At 44.6% G+C, this 18,586-nt stretch overlaps 1 protein-coding gene across 1 annotated transcript in view; it reads right to left on the reverse strand.

Moving 5' to 3' along the window:
• The window catches only part of LOC126285114 (uncharacterized), a 455,226-nt gene extending 446,031 nt beyond the window's left edge, over nucleotides 1-9,195 (reverse strand). Inside the window, exons 1-2 of the mRNA XM_049984437.1 lie at nucleotides 9,081-9,195; nucleotides 8,629-8,797 (exon numbers count right to left, since the gene is read on the reverse strand). Coding sequence (XP_049840394.1) covers nucleotides 8,629-8,797; nucleotides 9,081-9,195 — 284 coding nt within the window. The remainder of the gene's footprint in view (nucleotides 1-8,628; nucleotides 8,798-9,080) is intronic.
• Between the last annotated feature and the right edge of the window lie 9,391 nt (nucleotides 9,196-18,586).

Raw genomic sequence — 18,586 nt, forward strand, 5'->3', positions numbered from 1 at the left:
AGATCCACACGACTACAGACGTAGTGGCTGCTCAGAACACGCGCAAGTGAGAAGCAAACGAAAACAAGAGAGAGAGCCCTCGACAAAGAGAGAGGCGCCGGGCGCGGAGGTGGCCGAGCGCCACGCGAGCGCTGCCGGCGAATCGAGGCGAGGCGAGGCGGTGGCCCGCAATTTGGGAAGTGCAGGAGCAGCCGAGGACAGGTTTCTCCCCACCAACCCGCGTGCCACATCGCGGCTGCCTCACGCCGCGCCCTTTCTTGCCCGCCGTCACGGTGATCGTCAATATTATAAAGCTCGCCACCAGCCTTTAAGTGTGAGCTTCCTTATTTCCATCGCTTACATATTGGCTACCGTACGGAGAGAGCCTAGTGGGCCACTTGTTAGGCACGCTTCTCCCATCGTAGGACAATACGTGCTAGTGCTTTTCATGACCTCGATATCGAAGAGATACTAAGCTTATCATGTCTGTAAAGATTCGAGTGTTCCGATACCCGCCCGTCAAGACTAGCAGCCAATTTGCCTCCGTAAGCGAACTCGCAATATGATGGCAATACTAGATTCGAATTTTACCCTCACTGTAGAGGACAAAATTTTCAGCATTTGCGTTTGGCAGACAAGGGGGAGAGATGAGGAAGCAGAATGAATACTGATCACCAAATTACGAGACAAAATGAACATTTTATTACAGGCTTGTGCGCAGTATAAAGAGGGTAAAAGAGACTAAGAAGTTATTTTAGAAACAGGTAATGTGCTTGTGTCGCATTTCGTTCGTTATATCATTCTGCAACGATAAGAATCAATTCTTCCGTTTGGCTCATATGTAACAAATGACATACACAGCTGTCAGACCCGTTTTGGTAAATAAAGTCCATTAGAATCTTGACAAGAGGACGAGATAAGACGTCTTATGCTGCTAGCTTACACGCTGTCCGACAACATTTAACTGGAAAAGGACGCACTTTAATAGATGGAAAACATCTCATACTATCAGTCATGGTACTCTTTCCGTGGATACTTTGCACGATGAGGGGATGATCATGGCACTGGTGTGTCGCTAGTAGACCAAGCGAAGCCAAATTACAGTCCCCTTTCATGTCCACGTGCAATTATGTCAGCTAATTATACTTATGTTAATATGGGTACTACGAGGCATTTTCCGAGAAATATTACGCAAAGCGTCTAGATAAGGTTTCATATCGTGGTGTTTCTGATCTTGTGCTAGTCACGTAATTAATATTTTTGTACATGCACTGTTTTCGTATAGACGGTTCTCATGCCTCAGTATGTAGCTGTGATGATTACGTAATTTAATTATCCATATACAACTAACGAATGAATTCCAGAAATAGGCCAGTTGCTACCTGTGAACAAGAACTAAGGATTCTGAGCAATATATTAAAAACATATTTTTCGTAAAATGGTAAAGTGCTTATAAAATTGCGGCAAGCAGAACAACTAAATGACAGCCTTGGCTAATAAACTCATCATTGAGCCTACAAGTGCCTATAAGAGTTGAACTGCTTCACTGTTACCATTCTTCAGAGAGCGAAACTGCTCAGGCCAATCGCTCTAAATAATAAAAAAAAAAAATGCTTCAAATGGCTCTGAGCACTACGGGACTTAACATCTATAGTCATCAGCGCCCTAGAACTTAGAACTACTTAAACCTAACTAACCTAAGGACATCACACAACACCCAGCCATCACGAGGCAGAGAAAACTCCTGACCCCGCCGGGAATCGAACCCGGGAACCCGGGCGTGGGAAGCGTGAACGCTACTGCACGACCACGAGATGCGGGCTCTGTAATCAGTGCTGAAAGAAAATTACGTAGGCTGAAAGAATAAAGCTAACGTATTATTTTTCCAAATTCTACGTAATTTCTAACTGTTGAAGTAGTCAAACAACAGTTTAAAAGTCAGTGTCGACTCACATGGTAAGTCTTCACAGCCCAATTCGTAAGAACACTGTACTGGAAAGTCAAATATCCGGGGAATACATGCAGTCGAATGTGAAATTCCGATTCCTCACGAACGAGAGTTCCATAAACGAATGCGTGCTTCCACAGGACAGACCAGCATTCTGAGAGCCATGTTGTAACCTCACGTGACCAGCTTCCAGCACAGCAACAATGTAGCCAACAATAGCAGAAAAGAGCAACTGCAACTCATTAGAAATCTGGATCGCTATCTCATGTCTAAAGTAATTCATAACACAGAGACAAATATTAAGAGAAGCCGACAGCCTTTATTGATTCATCTTTTCACGGGTACCACAATGTGAGTATTCGCACAGACAATCAATAAAAAATATAAAAGTAGCCGATTATAACTAATTTACGACTCAATACCCAGAGCGAATGATAGCAAACAGCGTTAATATATTCGGATTGTGCGGAAGAGACCACAGAACTTTACATGTCACAGAAAACAATTTATTCCATATCTAGAAGGACAGCGGTAACAGAGTGCTCGAAAACGTTTTAAGTGAATAGCTATAACGTTTGTTGTTATACGGCAACGATTGGCATTGAATACTCTGTACACGGACAAGCCGAGTGTCGTTTACTTGAAATCAGAAATGCTGAGTATTCTGTGCTCTAAGAAACGGTGTACGCGTGTCAAGTGTGAAATGACAGTGAGACTGTTCGGGTGGAAGAAATCATTTGCGTGTGCAATAACTTCTGCTGTGGGTGGTATTGGGAGAAAGCAGTTCGGTTGGAACAAGAGAAAAAAAGTAAAGGCTGCTAGCGGCGGGTGTCGTTGGCAACTGTAACTGGCCGTAGAGAAAGACGTGGACAAATAAGACGAGACGTTTGGACAAGTCCGCTGGCAGAGCGCGGCACACCAGCAAGGTGAGCCACGACGGGACGGGGTGGAGCGCACGCGCAGGGCTAACGACTGCTCGCTTGCTGGTGTGTCCCACTCCGAGTGCTGAACAAACGTCTCCTCACTCCCGTTTGGCTCATTACTTACTCTACAGTGAAAGGGGATAATGCAAAAAGCGGAGACGAGTGGACAGTTCTACACACCTTCAGTTTAACATATGACGTCTTGTTTGGGCGATGAACTGAACGAATAGCGCAGACGACTGCGGAGGTTCATCTGTTGAGGCACTATCCTGCTCACTTTCCTTCAGTACAGATGGGCTTTTGTCTTTTATTGAAGGGTATTGAAATATTCCTAAACTTGGAATATACATGATGTTTCATTGTTCCTATTACAGGCTGAAGAAACCCAGGTTCAGAAATGTGTCGTCTGGATGCAAAGTAAGTTTAAAGATTACATCACTTTTAAGCAATGACAGAGCTGCACAACGCATGTGACACACCATGTTCGTCCGACGACTGCCAGGCACTCTTACGTTCGCAGTTATTAGGGTTGACTGTGATGGGCAGGAAAGCATGCACCGCGTTGTCCAACGAACGGTAGGGTGGCCACGTGCAGCTCCTCCTGCAGAGCTCACTGTGTCTTCTGTGTGCATATCGGGAGCCGTGAGATCTAAAAGTGAGCCGATCCTCAGGTTTTTCCTACATACAAATTTAACATCTGTGGACACGTATTTACTGATGATGATAAGTTCCCATACTCCTTGACAGAGCGTAGGGGACGATGCGATGGACCCGCACCGCTCTACTAGGCAAGGTCCTAGAGGAGGTGGTTTGTCATTGCCTTCCTCCGACAGTAATGGGGATGAATGATGATGATGAAGACGACACAACAACACCCAGTCACCTCGACGTAGGTGAAAATCCCTGACCCCGCCGGGAATCGAACCCCGGACCCCGTGCTAGGGAAGCGAGAACGCTACCGCGAGACCAAGTACTGCGGACACGTATTTACTACCAAAACTTTGTCTACAACGTTGCCTCCACAATCCCCAGAAGCCTGTAGTAGGCACTGCGTGACATCCTGTATAATGTGCTTTCAATGCGATTCCAATCGCGTTAAAAAGAAAAACTACGCCGATCGCAGGGTATGTAATATATACATATGTACGGAGTACGATGTTTCAATACAAAAAATAGAATCCCTGGAGCCTGGCGAGACTAGTAAGAAAATACAGAATAAACGAATGCTTGCTTCCGGAGGACGGGCCCCAATTTAAGCTTTCCTTTTTCTGACACCCATCGTCAGTTTATCGCCACGAACATTGCACGAAAAGCTACAACTGAGAACTGAACTCCGGCGATAACTAAAGTTAGCCTACACACATCTGGCTGAGATAAGTATACAGACTGACACTTGGACGGGAAACTGTACAGTTAAACTGAAGACATACAGGGTTATTCCGTGGTGGTGTTCCAAACTTTCAGGGATGATGGAGAAGCGCAACTGTATGACTTTTAGGTAGAGGACCTTGTTCCACAAACGACAAACCTAAAGTTACTATTGGAAATAATTCTGATACCTGTGAGAGTGGAATATAACTGAGAGGCGTTAGTACGTACCGGAACATGAAAAAAAAGTCTAGTAAATGTGGTCTCTAAAATGCACGCCTTAAGAGCTATGAGCACTCGTTTATCTTCACTACTGTGAAACATCTGTCTGTTGAACAAGTGGACATTTTAGAGTCCATATTTACTAGACATTTATTTTTCGTTTTAGTCCGTAGTACCATCTCTGGAAGTTGCCTGCCCTACAATCGTAGCAAGAACAGTACCGGTACATGTATTCGACTGTCACGTATCGGAACGATTTTCGTTTGTAATTTACGAGTCGTTCGTTTGCGGACCAGGTACCTTTACCTCAAAACAGATACATTCACCATTCTCCAACTTCCCTTAAAGTTTACAACGTAACGGAACCACCTCGTATAAGTCCTTATAAGGCGTTGCAAGTAACTGCGCGATCAGTCTGTGAAGACCGCGCGAAGCTAACAGGCCGCCGTGTCGTTCTCTGGCAATGACATCATTTGAATACGGTGCGCAAGGATCGACACCGAACTCCGCGCCCGTCGCCAGTGTGTCGGTATTTTCACTTACGCAGTTCCTCGGTGCCTCAAGGTGTCGGGTGTACCGCGTTCCCGTCCTCCCTGCTAGTCGCGGGAGTAGAACCCGTGCCCTGGGCGCGGTACTGAGGAACAGGGAGACGGCCAGTGCAGACGGCGACCCAGCAATTAGAGGAGTGGCGCCGTCGAGGATGGACCGCGCGTGTGGCGACTGGCTCACGCGAAGGTCGCACGACACGGGCGGCGGCGGTGGCCAGGTGGTGGTGACTCGCGGCCGCAGCCATGTTGGCGACGCGTGCGTGTAATTGCTGCGGCTGGCACTGTGGCGGCCCGCAGTCTGCACGGAGAGCAGGTCTGCCGAGGAGAGCAGAGCAGGCCACAGCCGATGCCGCAGCCGCCCGCCGTATTGACCGCCCTGGCGCCGACGTACCACTCCACGGCACACATCTGCTCTCGTGCTGCTTTCTCGCGCCGATGGAACACGCGTATCTAAGCTGGTGCTCAAATTAACCGGAGTGTATCTTCACATTCCAGAGGATTTGTGACAGAAAATCGGTCTCTGAAAGTCGGTAAGCGAGTTTTTGAACATACGTAAATGGCGCGCTTTACGAGAATCTGCGAGCTGCTTCTACTTCTGGCGCATTCTCGGTGACTGAAGCCGCCCGTTCTATAGTCGGAACATCCTTTGCAAGTTCCGCAGAACCTCGTACAATTCTGTACACTCGAACAGATTTAATAACAGGCTACAGATTTCTTTTCTGCTTGATGCCTCACCATGTACGACATTACCGATTACTTTGACGAGAATTGAAATTTTGCGACCATTCTACTCCCTGATACCAATGTTACTCAAGGATGTGAATTTCACGACGAACCAGACATTTGCCTTTCGCGAACATTATTTTTACCAAACGTGCTTTCAAGGCATGCCACACGAGTCGAAACTAACTTTCAGATTGCTACTTCACGCCTTCAACAGTTCGAAACTGTTCAAATCTCAAGTTGAATAGTTCGACGTTCAAGTCAAATACATTACATTAGCTACTCATGAAGTTCCATACGTTTCTTTTTGCAATGCTATAGTTTCGAGCACCCTTGCACTCTGAAGAACGTTAACAGCAAATTAGTGATTGTGAAATATTTTCACCCCGACATTTACTGTATCTCTGACACAAACATCTGTTGGTATGATTGCTGAACTTTTACACACAGTGAAAGACACAAGTGTAGAGAGAGACTGGAAACTGGAGAGCAATTCCTACTGCAGCACTTCATAACAACTCCTGAGAAGCCTGAAAGACATCATATCGTAAATAATATTATCCACCAATAGCAGAAGCAGCAGCAGCTATAACAATTCTCTTCAGGCACCTGAGATAACCTCGTACGTGTTGATACTATTCATGTTATGATGGGGTTATGCGAATTACCCCTCGAGAAATACATACTGATAGTTAATTCGAACGTAGCTGATGTGCTATTATACAAAATATTTCGGAATTGAAGATACACTGTGCCCCTGTTTTGCCCTTAACAGCAGTCCAGATCGAAGTCTGGCCAATGTGGAGCGTCAAACATGGGACGTTCCAAACACCAGCTCAGAAGTACGAGTATCAACCAAAGACTATCGGATAGTACAACGATTTACAAATAGAAAGAAGCGATATGTTGGTTACAAGGATTTGTTGTGCACAAGGCTCGTCACCGGCAGATAACGAAAAGCCTACGCTTTCTATGGAGACTGTCTGCCCACTGGACACTAGCCAAGGTATTCAGCATACAGCTCACCCCACTAAGACTTCTCGGGACCGCAGCTGAACATGTAAGGAAGACAGCAACATGGCTGCCCGCCGGCTGCGCAGCTTATTTCCCTCTGCCTGAGAAAAAGTGAAAAAAATTGCTTGATAAAACTGAAACTGTAAGATTTCACACCAGCTGCCATCTCTGGGGCTTTCCAAGTGTGATGTATAAGAAATTCTGCGCGCTCGGCCAGAGGAGACGACTATGTGAGTTTAGAATTCAGACAACAAAGTCGTGAGAGTTCGGAATTCGATATCACCGGGAAGCGGATCAGGTTCAGCTAAATATGTAATATGTGCCAAAAACGAAACTTAACCGGAGCAGATTTGTACACCTTTTCTCAGTGTGTTATGCGAGTCACTACTTTTCACGAGGAAAATGAAGGGATCTGCATAAAGTGCACGTAGGCTCCTTAAAGGCCTTACAATCATAGAAAATTAACTAGGAAATACACAGTCAAAGGTTCAAATGGCTCTGAGCACTACGGGACGTAACATCTGAGGTCATCAGTCCCCTAGAACTTAGAACTACTTCAACCTAACTAACCTAAGGACATCACACACATCCATGTCCGAGTCATGGACAGTAGCAGTCGTGCGGTTCCAGACTGTAGCGCATAGAACCGCTCGGCCAACCGGCCGGCGCAGGCAAAGGGGTGACTGCAAAGTGTACATAAAGGAATGTAGTAATGTATGTTCATTTTTAGAGCAAATGTTTGACCTCTCAGGAGGGATAAGAGTTGCGATAAGCTAACTTCAATTTTTACCGAGCATTTACACAGTAGCGAAGCGGGCTGAAACAGTTTGCTAAAAAAATGCTACTCATCATGATATTCATGCTCTATGGGATTTCGAAAATTAATTCGCATAGTAAAACATCACGACTACATAACCTGTAGATCTGTTTTCTAATAACGAGTTGAGAAAGGCGTTCAAACGATTGTTGAGACTACCGCCAAAGTATAAACTATTCATTCTTCACGAGGAAAAAAGGCGGCATACGTCGTAGTGTCTGGAGTATTTATCACTCGATGGGGAGTACAAAGATGCCAGCAAGGTGAGGAGCGGCTCCAGGAATGTGTCGAGTCAGGACGCTACACCGATGAGAGGCGTTTCAGCGGCGCTATCTACTCACAGGTCTCGCCGCGACAGACATACCTACCGGAGGCAAAGTATAAGGCACGGCTATCAGCACTGCCTGAAAGCTCTTGCTACCAGCTGGAGATAAAGAGACGCAACAATCCAGTCACCGACGTATGATGAGCAACATGCTCTGTTACAAAAAATCAGCCGCATATTCTGCGAGTATTCGAAAAAGTCTACGGAGTATATCTTCCACAGAATAACTGAGTCGTCTCCGATGTTTCACAAGTGATTCTAAATTAGATACGTCCTTCATTAGTATTCAAGTGCAAGCAAAGCAATGTAGCTACATATAGTTGTTGGTACACTAGAATAATTAATCATGGAGTTAGAGTACTTACTTATGCCAGCCCGCCAAAAAAACGACAGCCCGCAAAATTACTGCTTCCAACACGAGAAACGACGTTCTCCGTAAATGCCAAGAGACAAAGGTTTCACCGAAATCGGGGCACGAAAGTCACGTGGACTGAGAGCTGTCCTAAGCTTTACTTGCAAGACACTAAACCGGAATCTAGGTAAGACCAAAGTGCGAAACGGTCCCACCGCTCCCACTTGGTAGTTTTCCTTTGTGGCACACCTCTTCTTTCACATTTTGTCAGATACACATAACGTGCAACTCTCATTGTTCGCAGAGATAGATCAGTTACAAACGAAGGCCAGTACACGTTTAAGAAGTGACCACTGGAATAATTTCCCGCCAGCCCTTGAGCAAAGGCCACGTCTGTATGCGGCAGTACCTGTTGTCGGCCAATGGCACGAGCACCGCCGGTGACTCGTAGCCGGGGCGCCGCACGGCACGGGCGCGCCAGCCGCGGGGTCGCGCAGCGCACTGGCCAGGCTGCCGCAGCGGCGGCGGCGGCGGCACCCCACACCCCTCCGGCGGGGCGGCAGCGGGCGCACTGAGCTCTGCGCATGCGCGCCCTCGCCGCTCGCACCCTCTCTGGCGGCGGCGACACAAAGCTCCGGGAGGGGCGGGCGGGGGTTAGCCACAGGGTGGGGGGAGCCACCCCCCAAAACTTAACGCGTCTGCGACACCCCTCCCTCCCTACCACCGCCTAGTATTACCCTCGGGTGACGATCGCCGAACGCGATCGAGGGACAATTAAGAACCTATAATCGTATCTCGTTGCTGAGAGTATCATTTGCTAACTGAGTCGAGACGTCACGAAATTTCACTTCGCTGTACTACGACACTTCGTCAGGATCTGGACAGGGCAGATTGTCCAGGTTCGCATAGTTGCTGTATCCATAACAACAGCCACAAAATTAACTGTGGTATTTTGAGTTACTGTGTTTACAGTCATGATAGGATACCCAGTCATTTAACAACATGGCCTGCTAGCTACAGGGATGGAAGAAAAAATAATCTTAATGGCAGGGAAAGGAGCGTATTACAATGAATACTGAATTAATAGGCGTCTAGAGGATACGGTATCAACAGAAACAAAGCTAATTACGTAAAAAAATCTTATTGGGAGAGCTGTTTTTGCCATTTTTCTCGTAAAGAAGATGGATCCTAAGATGATGTTCCATTGGTTCAAGTAGTATGTTAAGATAAATCCTTTGAATTTGTCATAGCCTACAAATACGTTGATGCATCCGTCCGGAGCGATAATTTTTTTTAATGTACCCAACAAATAAATGTAACTGTGGGAAAACAAATTTCGGATTGAGTTTTTTTTACATAAATCTAAAATCGTGCAATTCATCCAGTAAGAGCGTAGTTCACAAAACCCCTACCTAGGTTACTCGTGCATAGTGTACGTTAGTCTGATACTGATCGGGATTAATGACAGACAGAATCTAGATTCATTGCAGATCTGTAAGATATGTCATGACACAGACAGACAATGCCCAATACTTCCATGCCTAGACAAGACAGTGTTACGCCAATGAAACACTAAAAACATTCGAATTTTAAAAGTCAGTTTTCTCCTCGTTGTAACATGTCCTACTTACAGCGTTACCTTTAGAACTTTGTTAATCTTTCTGTGGCGCATATCTAAAAGGGATCGAATGACCTATTCCCTCTTATGACATGTATTTAGTGTTAATTACAAACACGGATTTGAAACACAGTTCGCGACTGTAAAATATATGCCGACACTACGGCCATACAAAAGAAGAATCTCATATAAAGACCGTGGCGGTAAAATTAGACGCATAAACGGAGGCATTGAGAGAGGACACGCAGAGAACTGCCATTAAAATCCTCGTCCACCCATCCAGCTTTACGTTTTACGTTTTTCCGTATTTCGCTAAATCGGTTAAGGCGTATGCGGAGATGGTATCTTTAAATGGGCCGATTTACTTCCACATTCTTCCCCAGTCTGCAGTGACCTCGTCGTCGACGGACGGTCAAACCCTGATCTTTGTTCTTCTTACACGTGGGCGAGCCAACAGTCATTCTGTCCGAGCACCTTTCGGTTGGAAAGGGAAGAGGTGCACGATACCACATTCAAAGGATCAGCGAGTTTTGAAGGAAAAAAGAACCATATTATTAATCACATTAGTCTTCAGGCAGGGAATTCCAAAGGACAGAAAGAGAAAATTGCTAATTGCTTTCTGGCTTGAAATTAGTCTCTCTTCGCAAATAAAAAAATTAGATTTTATAATTTTAGGATAGGAGTTGTTCATACTCAAGGAATTATGATGCGAACTGATGCCGATATACAGTACAGTCCTTTGGCCAAGCTCCAAGTCACAGCAGAGCAGCATCTGAAATCGCTCTTTTAATATTCCATTTGTCTGCCAATAGCTTGCTATTTGGACTTTCCGCAAATTATGCGTCAGGAAATGTCAAAAGAAGACAGTTTTTACGATAAACAGTTGGCAGACAACATACAAAACATTGTATTCTGTGAGTGGTGAGTCTGGCACTCTTCACCTGGCGGTGTGGCTTCATTGAGGCCATTTTGTACACTCCACAAGCCACAGTGCTGACCACATCGTGCGAGTATTAGTCACTCCCGGACCTATTCCATTCGAGATCGGAGAAGGAAGAAACGATTCTCCGTGTATCTCGCGATACGCCCTGATCTGTCTCAACTTGTCACGATACCTACGCGAGGTACAAGATAATCAGTACATTCGTTACATTGTCTTCCGCTCTGAATTTGCCAACAGCTTTTCACGAGGACAACCTCGCCTTCCTTCGAAGAACTCCCGCTTAATTTCCCTGAACATGCTGTTATATTTCCTTCCCCTAACACAACTTGCCGTCGCCCCAACTTTTAACGTGTCACGCAAATAACGATTTCAGTATTAATGAAATATGCAAAGTGTTTCAATATAATAATAAATTGTTTAGTTTTTATAAAATATACAAAATATCGTAGCGTAATAAATATTTGTTTCTATCAGAGAACAGCCCACCGCTTTAGCATGATGTCCAAGAACCTGAAATTTAGAAAAGTAGCCTGTGTTGAACATAGCTTTTAAGTTGTAAATCCCTTGTCACATTCGAGACTATTTCTATTTTATTCTCCGAAAGTAAACTGTATAACTTTGAAATTGATATATGCAGAAATATAAACGAATGCAATACTAAAAAAAAAAAAAAAATAGGCATGGTCGCGACCCCCAAGACTCCATGCTCAGAACTCCAAATGCTGGAACAATACGCTAAAAAAGCACTCATAGCTTCCTGCCTGTATCCAGTATCTCAACAGATGCACTGCTTTTTCTCATAACGCTTCCAACAAATCGCCTTCCACTTGCGTCTTTCCTGCTACTGATTTGAGGAGTTGGCTGTATTCCGCGTCATATCGGTATATTACTCTCAAATATTCAAATGGTGACATATCTTAACCTTGCAACAGGATGTGGTGTTCTTTCTTTTGTGTACGTCAGAATTTAGAAATGTCACCATTCAGTCACCAAGTGCAAATACTAAGTTGTTCTCGCTTTCCTTACTGTCATCCAGCCAAAATACTTTCCAGTGAACAATATAATTATTAGCGAATAATCTCAATGTGGTGCTGCTTCTGTTTGACAAATTATTTAGGTATGCTGATTACATTATCCGCTCTATTACTCTTCTCTTCTCTTCTTTCAAGCATGATTCTGTCAAGCTTTTTCCACCAGTTCTATCACCCAAATGCGCCCGTATTAATGGGTAACCTTACCCAGATGTACGGATAATATCGCAGTTCCTCGCTCCTGCGATCTCCTCGATTATAATTACTAACAATGCAGAGGTGACAGTAGACCTTTTGAGTTGGTCACCATGCTTGTGCGAGGGTAGAGGGGCTCCCACTTTTTTTTTTCTTTAAAAACTCTTCTCTGGGGCATACCTAACGCTACATCTGCCGTTATATTAGTTTCACATTTTTTGAGGCAGTCACAATTTTTTGAAGACATTCCCTATGAAAACATCTATAATGTGGTACAGTGCCTCCTTTAGTAGATCTAGGAAGGCGGTTGTCTGTTTACCCGCTTCTTGTATCACTCGAAGTAAAATGATGAACAGAGAAAATGATTAATCTGAGACAGTTGAAGGCAAGAAGGACGGAATATTAGGATTTTTCACGCCCCACCGACAGCAAGCTCATTCGGTACGGAACTCGCAATCGGACGGTGGAGAAATAGGGAAGGAAATCGGTCGCGTACTTTTGAGAGTAGCCATCGAGTCATTTGCCTTAAACAGTTTGGAGGGACAACGGAAAACCAAAATTTAGATGTATCCGCAGACGGAGAACGTACTTGGGCGATTAATCGTAATAATTCCGCTTCGTAGCGGTAGAGGTCACGAGAGCAGCACGAGCTCGGCGCTCCGCGAGCTGACGAAGCTGTAGCGCGCGCGCCCCTGGTTAGGCGGCGCTCAACTGTCGCCGTCGTTACGTCACCGCGACGGTGCTGCCGCCTACCGGCTGGCCGGTTTCTCTTCGGTTTAGCATCTCGGCAGTTAGCTGGTCTAGTCCTGAGCCACTGTTTCCGAGCACTACATCCGCGACGATTCAACATTACTGTGGTCACGAGTTGCACGCAACGTACGCCTCAAGTTCTTCTAAATGCTTTCACCGCCGAAAAATTAAACGACGCTCTGCTCGTGTGTAGATGAAACGAACATTTTGACAGTTCTCCCACTCACCAGCAGCTAAAGAATGAATTTTTCTGAAGAACAAAAATTGAAAACTAGTTTAATTGGTTAGAAACGATAAAGAAACTTTAGCATGAATAGAGAACTGGCAGAGAGTAATGCACATCATAAGCGGGTCTCGTGTATTTCGAAGATAATGTAAAACAATTATAAAAAGTACCTTGTATCTTTAGGAACTGCGTGGAAAAGGATAGTTTTCGTTGTTGGATACAGTAAGTGTTCGTTCAGCACTACTGACGGATGCAGCTGAGGCTATAAACTTCTTAAAACCTTATATTCGGATCTTTTTTATGATCTAGTTGGTATTCTCAGTATCGGTGAAAGTTGGGTTGTAAGAGCCTGTTGGGTAGTTTTTGATTCTTGTGCTCATACAATCCAGTAACACAACTTACTCTTCGTATTGCCAATGCATACTTTGCACATAATCATGTTTGGTAAAGGTTTGTTAAATGGTTCAAATGGCCCTGACCACTATGGGAGGTCATCAGACCCCTAGAACTTAGAACTACTTAAACCTAACTAACCTAAGGAAATCACACACATCCATGCCTGAGCCAGGCTTCGAACCTGCGACCGTAGGGGTAGCGAGGCTCCAGACCGAAGCGCCTAGAACCGCTCGGCTACCGCGGCCGGTAGAGGTTTGTGACCTTGTCAATCTATTAAACGCACACACAATCCGAAAAGAATCAATAAAATCTATATTCGTCAAACACGTCCGGTTTCAAATCGTTGGCATACCGATCAGGAACGCAATGTATTTCTGAAAGAGAAGAATATTTCCGCGACGTGTTGTTTAACGGGAATTTAATTTAGTTTGTCAATTATAATGGAAAGCACATTTCTGAGATCTAGGTCGATAAGCTTATTGTCATCTGAATTAAAGTATCCGAAACGCGTTATGAGTAATAAATATAAATTTTTGTGATTGGGTGCTGCAATTTTTTTTTCTCGAATTTTACTGTGAACTGTACAAAACTGAAGCGACCAGTGATGACGCACTACCACTGAAGCAGCAGGCCCGCCTGCATTAGGAATATGTTATTGGACGAATAGTTCGGCGACTCGTTTATTTAATTCCGATACCATTTATGTGGAACGATGAGAATTTCTGGGACTCTCAGCAAACTGCTGACTCCAGTTACGGAAAGCACGACGGGACTTCAAAATGTATGTTACACATTATTATGGCAGGACAAGAAACTTTTATGGAGTGCTGCACTACACTTCAAAGAACACAGACACCTGACACTATTTTTCAACGGTCTACCAGGCACCCAGTTCCTCAACGGCTCAAGTCCGCCGTGTGGACGTCCTTATCGCTTGAAAATCTATACACCCCCCCCCCCCCCCTCCCAGATGCTCTCAAAGCTCGCCGAAAAGATGGTGCAATACCTGTACTTCCCAATCAGCGTCACCCACGTCTGTGCGCCCTTGGTCAAACTGTTGGCGCTATTTCACTACGTCTGAACGTGACACTGAACTTGGTCCATATAGCACCAGAATTTTACGGTGAATCTTTCCGCAGCTTAGACGTTTTACTCACACGAATCTTACTTTGGAGCACGTTTCCGGCTGTCACGTCGTTTTCCTGTAACACTGCGATGAGCCTGTTGTCCGTGCCGCAGCAGAAGTGCCTACCTTCTGTGAACAGGACGCACTAGTTGCGCAACGATCTTAGCGTGAGCCGACGTGTGGAACTTACTTTCTGAACTCCATACGTACTTATCAGACAAACACTTATCTATGTCACCTCACTTACTACATTTGGAACATTTTAAAATCAAGACGGAAATGATTTTATTTATTTACGTTTTTATCAGTAGCAGTTTAAAAATCTCTGCCGCTGCCTGAAAGGACCAATTACGACGGGAGAGAACACGTTTGAGGTTGCTCTCCACTCTTCGTCAATGTGGTGGGAAGGAAACACAGCTGCAAAGCATCGCCACATACTGCTTAAGGGCGTTAAAAACTCCGATGAATAATCTGAAAACGAAACAAACGAAAATGCGAAAAAAGTTAGATTCGTTGAGGACTATTGCAGCATTGCGCTGAAATTATTTCAGTGAGTGTGGTAAATCAGCAGAGGGGCAACTGGAGCAGTGGGAATAATATCGGTTTTCTTTCATCAGATCTTATTATCTTATTATTGCCAGATCGTGTGAGATTAAGCGTAGCTTCTCACTGAATCTTCCCTCAAAGTTTTGAGTGAGGTGAAATTGTTGGGGATCTTGCGGGTGTTGTTGATTTTGCACCACAATCAAATGTGGCACTATTGCGAATTAGATATGAAGGCTCAGAGGTAAATGACAAGGGCGCCCATGTAGCTGTTTCTGCATCCGCGAGAACTATTTACGTTGCACAGGCAGCTCTAGACAATATCGATTATCGCAATATTCCTGATGATAGATACGAGTGGTTACGAGAGAGCCTCAATATCATACTAGACACAATTACTTTTTAAGAAGCACACATTTGTAATAAATGTGTCCTCTCCCAGATAAGTTAGTTATTCGAGGACAATCATCGTTGGATGTCAGTCAGTTTATCGTAAATGTTATGCGCGAGAATTTGCTCGTCTTGTAATCTACATCTACATCTACATCCATACTCCGCAGGCCACCTGACGGTGTGTGGCGGAGGGTACCCTGAGTACCTCTATCGGTTCTCCCTTCTATTCCAGTCTCGTATTGTACGTGGAAAGAAGGATTGTCGGTATTCTTCTGTGTGGGCTCTAATCTCTCTGATTTTATCCTCATGGTCTCTTCGCGAGATATACGTAGGAGGGAGCAATATACTGCTTGACTCTTCGGTGAAGGTATGTTCTCGAAACTTTAACAAAAGCCCGTACCGAGCTACTGAGCGTCTCTCCTGCAGAGTCTTCCACTGGAGTTTATCTATCATCTCCGTAACGCTTTCGCAATTACTAAATGATCCTGTAACGAAGCGCGCTGCTCTCCGTTGGATCTTCTCTATCTCTTCTATCAACCCTACCTGGTGCTGGAGTGGGCAAAATGGTTCAAATGGCTCTGAGCACTATGGGACTTAACATCTGAGGTCATCAGTCCCCTAGAACTTAGAACTAATTAAACCTAACTAACCTACGGACATGACACACTTCCATGCCCGAGGCAGGATTCGAACCTGCGACCGTAGCGGTCGAGCGGTTCCAGACTGAAGCGCCTAGAACAGCTCGGCCACAGCGGCCGGCGCTGGAGTGGACAGATTGCCGAGAGTTACACAAATAAGGAGATCCTCTTCCCTTCCCTTCCCTTCCCTTCCCTTCCCTTCCCTTCCCTAACTTTCCCCTAAAATGGCCCAATCTTTGTTCTGGTCTTCGTCTTGTGCAGCAGAACAGACTTACTTCAACTGCATGCGTCTTTCGTATTTTATTTTCTGAGACGCAATTTACCTGTGTTTTCTTACAAGAGAGAGGGATAAAGAAAAGAGAGAGAAAGAGAGAGAAAGAGAGAGAGAGAGAGAGAGAGAGAGAGAGAGAAACTTGTTAATTTCTCAGTTGACTCCTAATAGCTTGACCCACTGGTTCTCACATCGGGGCAAGGTATGGACACGTCACGTTTTCTAGGAACACGTCTAATAAACTGCTATGAAGGCGAATAGATCTTCTTCACAGAATACTTACTCTTACATATCTAAGCTTTCACTGATTTCCAAGAGCACTCCATTCCTATTACGATGCAGCTGTTTCATAGCGCATCGGCCACTTAGTCTTGTCTTTATTGCAATATTGCTTTGTTCGTCAATGACGTCGATAAGTGCTTAGTCTAGTATTTTCTATTTTAAAACCTGTGTTCAATGTGGCTCCTCCAGAAGCTTTAGTCGCAAGTTTGATTTTTGTTTGCTTTATGGATTAGTCTTAATTTCTTCTTATTTGGGTTACAATTGAGTGGGATTTTCCCTTCTCCATTGTCTGTCTCTCACACTTGTGCACCACCCATCTTAATCGTTTCTTCTACGCTTCCGTATCTTACTTTCACTTCCTCTCTTTGACTTTTATTAGGAAAAAACCTCCCATGGCTATAGAAGCTGACTGGTTGGAGAGGTTCCAAACAGGTGTACTCTCTCGTTTCTACCGTCATACAATCTTGACATGATTTCTTCTCCGTTCTACAGACAGTCTCTCGAACATTAAAATAATGTATTTCCTGGAACAGTGTACAACAGTAAATGCACCTACGTTATACACTGTTCATATCATACTCTAAACCGTGTGGCAACATGCTTTGCTGGCTCCGTTCTAGATAGAGGTCTCGTTCCAGCCCCTACAGTTCGTATGTCACATGACAGTATTAGAAACTTGAGCTGTGCTGTAATTTTCGTGCAAGTTGTTGACGTGTGGGTCGAGCTTTCGATAGTTAAGTTACATTCTCTCTGATATTTATGTCCCCCGCCTCTGCAGTTGATTGTTACCAGGGAAGCCCTGATACAGGTAGCAAATGAAGCGGGTGCTAAGCATACCGGTTGCAAACATCTCTCTGACGCTTTTGAGGAAACTCAGTTTCAGTTAGTCGCTTAACTGAGAAAATACGACCTTATGGAAAGTAAGACTAAACATGTGACTACAGGTGGGATTTCGTTGCAGACGCAGATCATTATGTATGTTATTCTCAATGGAATGAGGTCAATAGAGACAGAGTGTGTCGCAAAGATGTGTGATCAGGCCTTAGCAGTTCACAAAATATTGGAATGTTGTATCCGTGGTACAAGTACAGAAGTTTATACTCATTGCCGAAGTATCGGCCTTAATGTAAAATTGTAGCAGTGTCGTCAGACTTCAGACGGCATCAGTACATTAAGCGGCACTGCTGAAATCGTCGTCCGTATGCGCTTTTGGACTACTTCAAGAAGTCGCTACTGTCTGATGCCGGAGGCGCTCTCTCTACTCACAGCTTACGCTTTTCAGTACATATAAGACAGCTGGAAATCACGGAAGAGTTACAGAAAGGCAACGATTTAGAGAAATATTGGTAGCTACATGTCTTCAAAAAGTAGGACTATTACAAAGGGTACAAGTAGGCATACGAAAGTCATACTGCTGTAACAGAGCATGGCAGTACATCACAAAGCAGTAGCCAGTGCCGGAATATTTGGTCACGTGTGCCTAAGAGCATGCAAATCAAAGTGTTGCCAGCTATTCATAGGCTAGATAGTAATTAGTTTGTGAGGCCGGGCGATTATAGAGCTTCAGGCTGATCCATACTTCTGTACTATTCATTTGTTGCGATCTTTGTCACATGGAACTGACGTGATAAAGGAGATTCAAATGGAAGATTTGCATTCTTCACTATTTCATCAATCATTATGACTGTGCCACAGCAGAAGGCAGACACTACAAAAAATCATTGTGCTTCACGATAAGGTTAATTTGTAAAATTTCGAGAACTGATTTCAAAACGGAGTCAGAGAATGTGTATGTGTCGCCTGGCCGCCCTGTTACAGAAATTCGCATTGCTGCTGAAGCGCATTGGTCATTATTGTTTCAGCACCTCTTGTGAATGGCACAACAAGGGCAGTGTCACGTGAGACATACGTATAAATTCTTTCTTCTTCAATATAAGACAGAAACAAGTAAAGAG

Source organism: Schistocerca gregaria, chromosome 8 (assembly GCF_023897955.1).
Source record: "Schistocerca gregaria isolate iqSchGreg1 chromosome 8, iqSchGreg1.2, whole genome shotgun sequence".
Classification (NCBI taxonomy): Eukaryota; Metazoa; Arthropoda; class Insecta; order Orthoptera; family Acrididae; genus Schistocerca; species Schistocerca gregaria.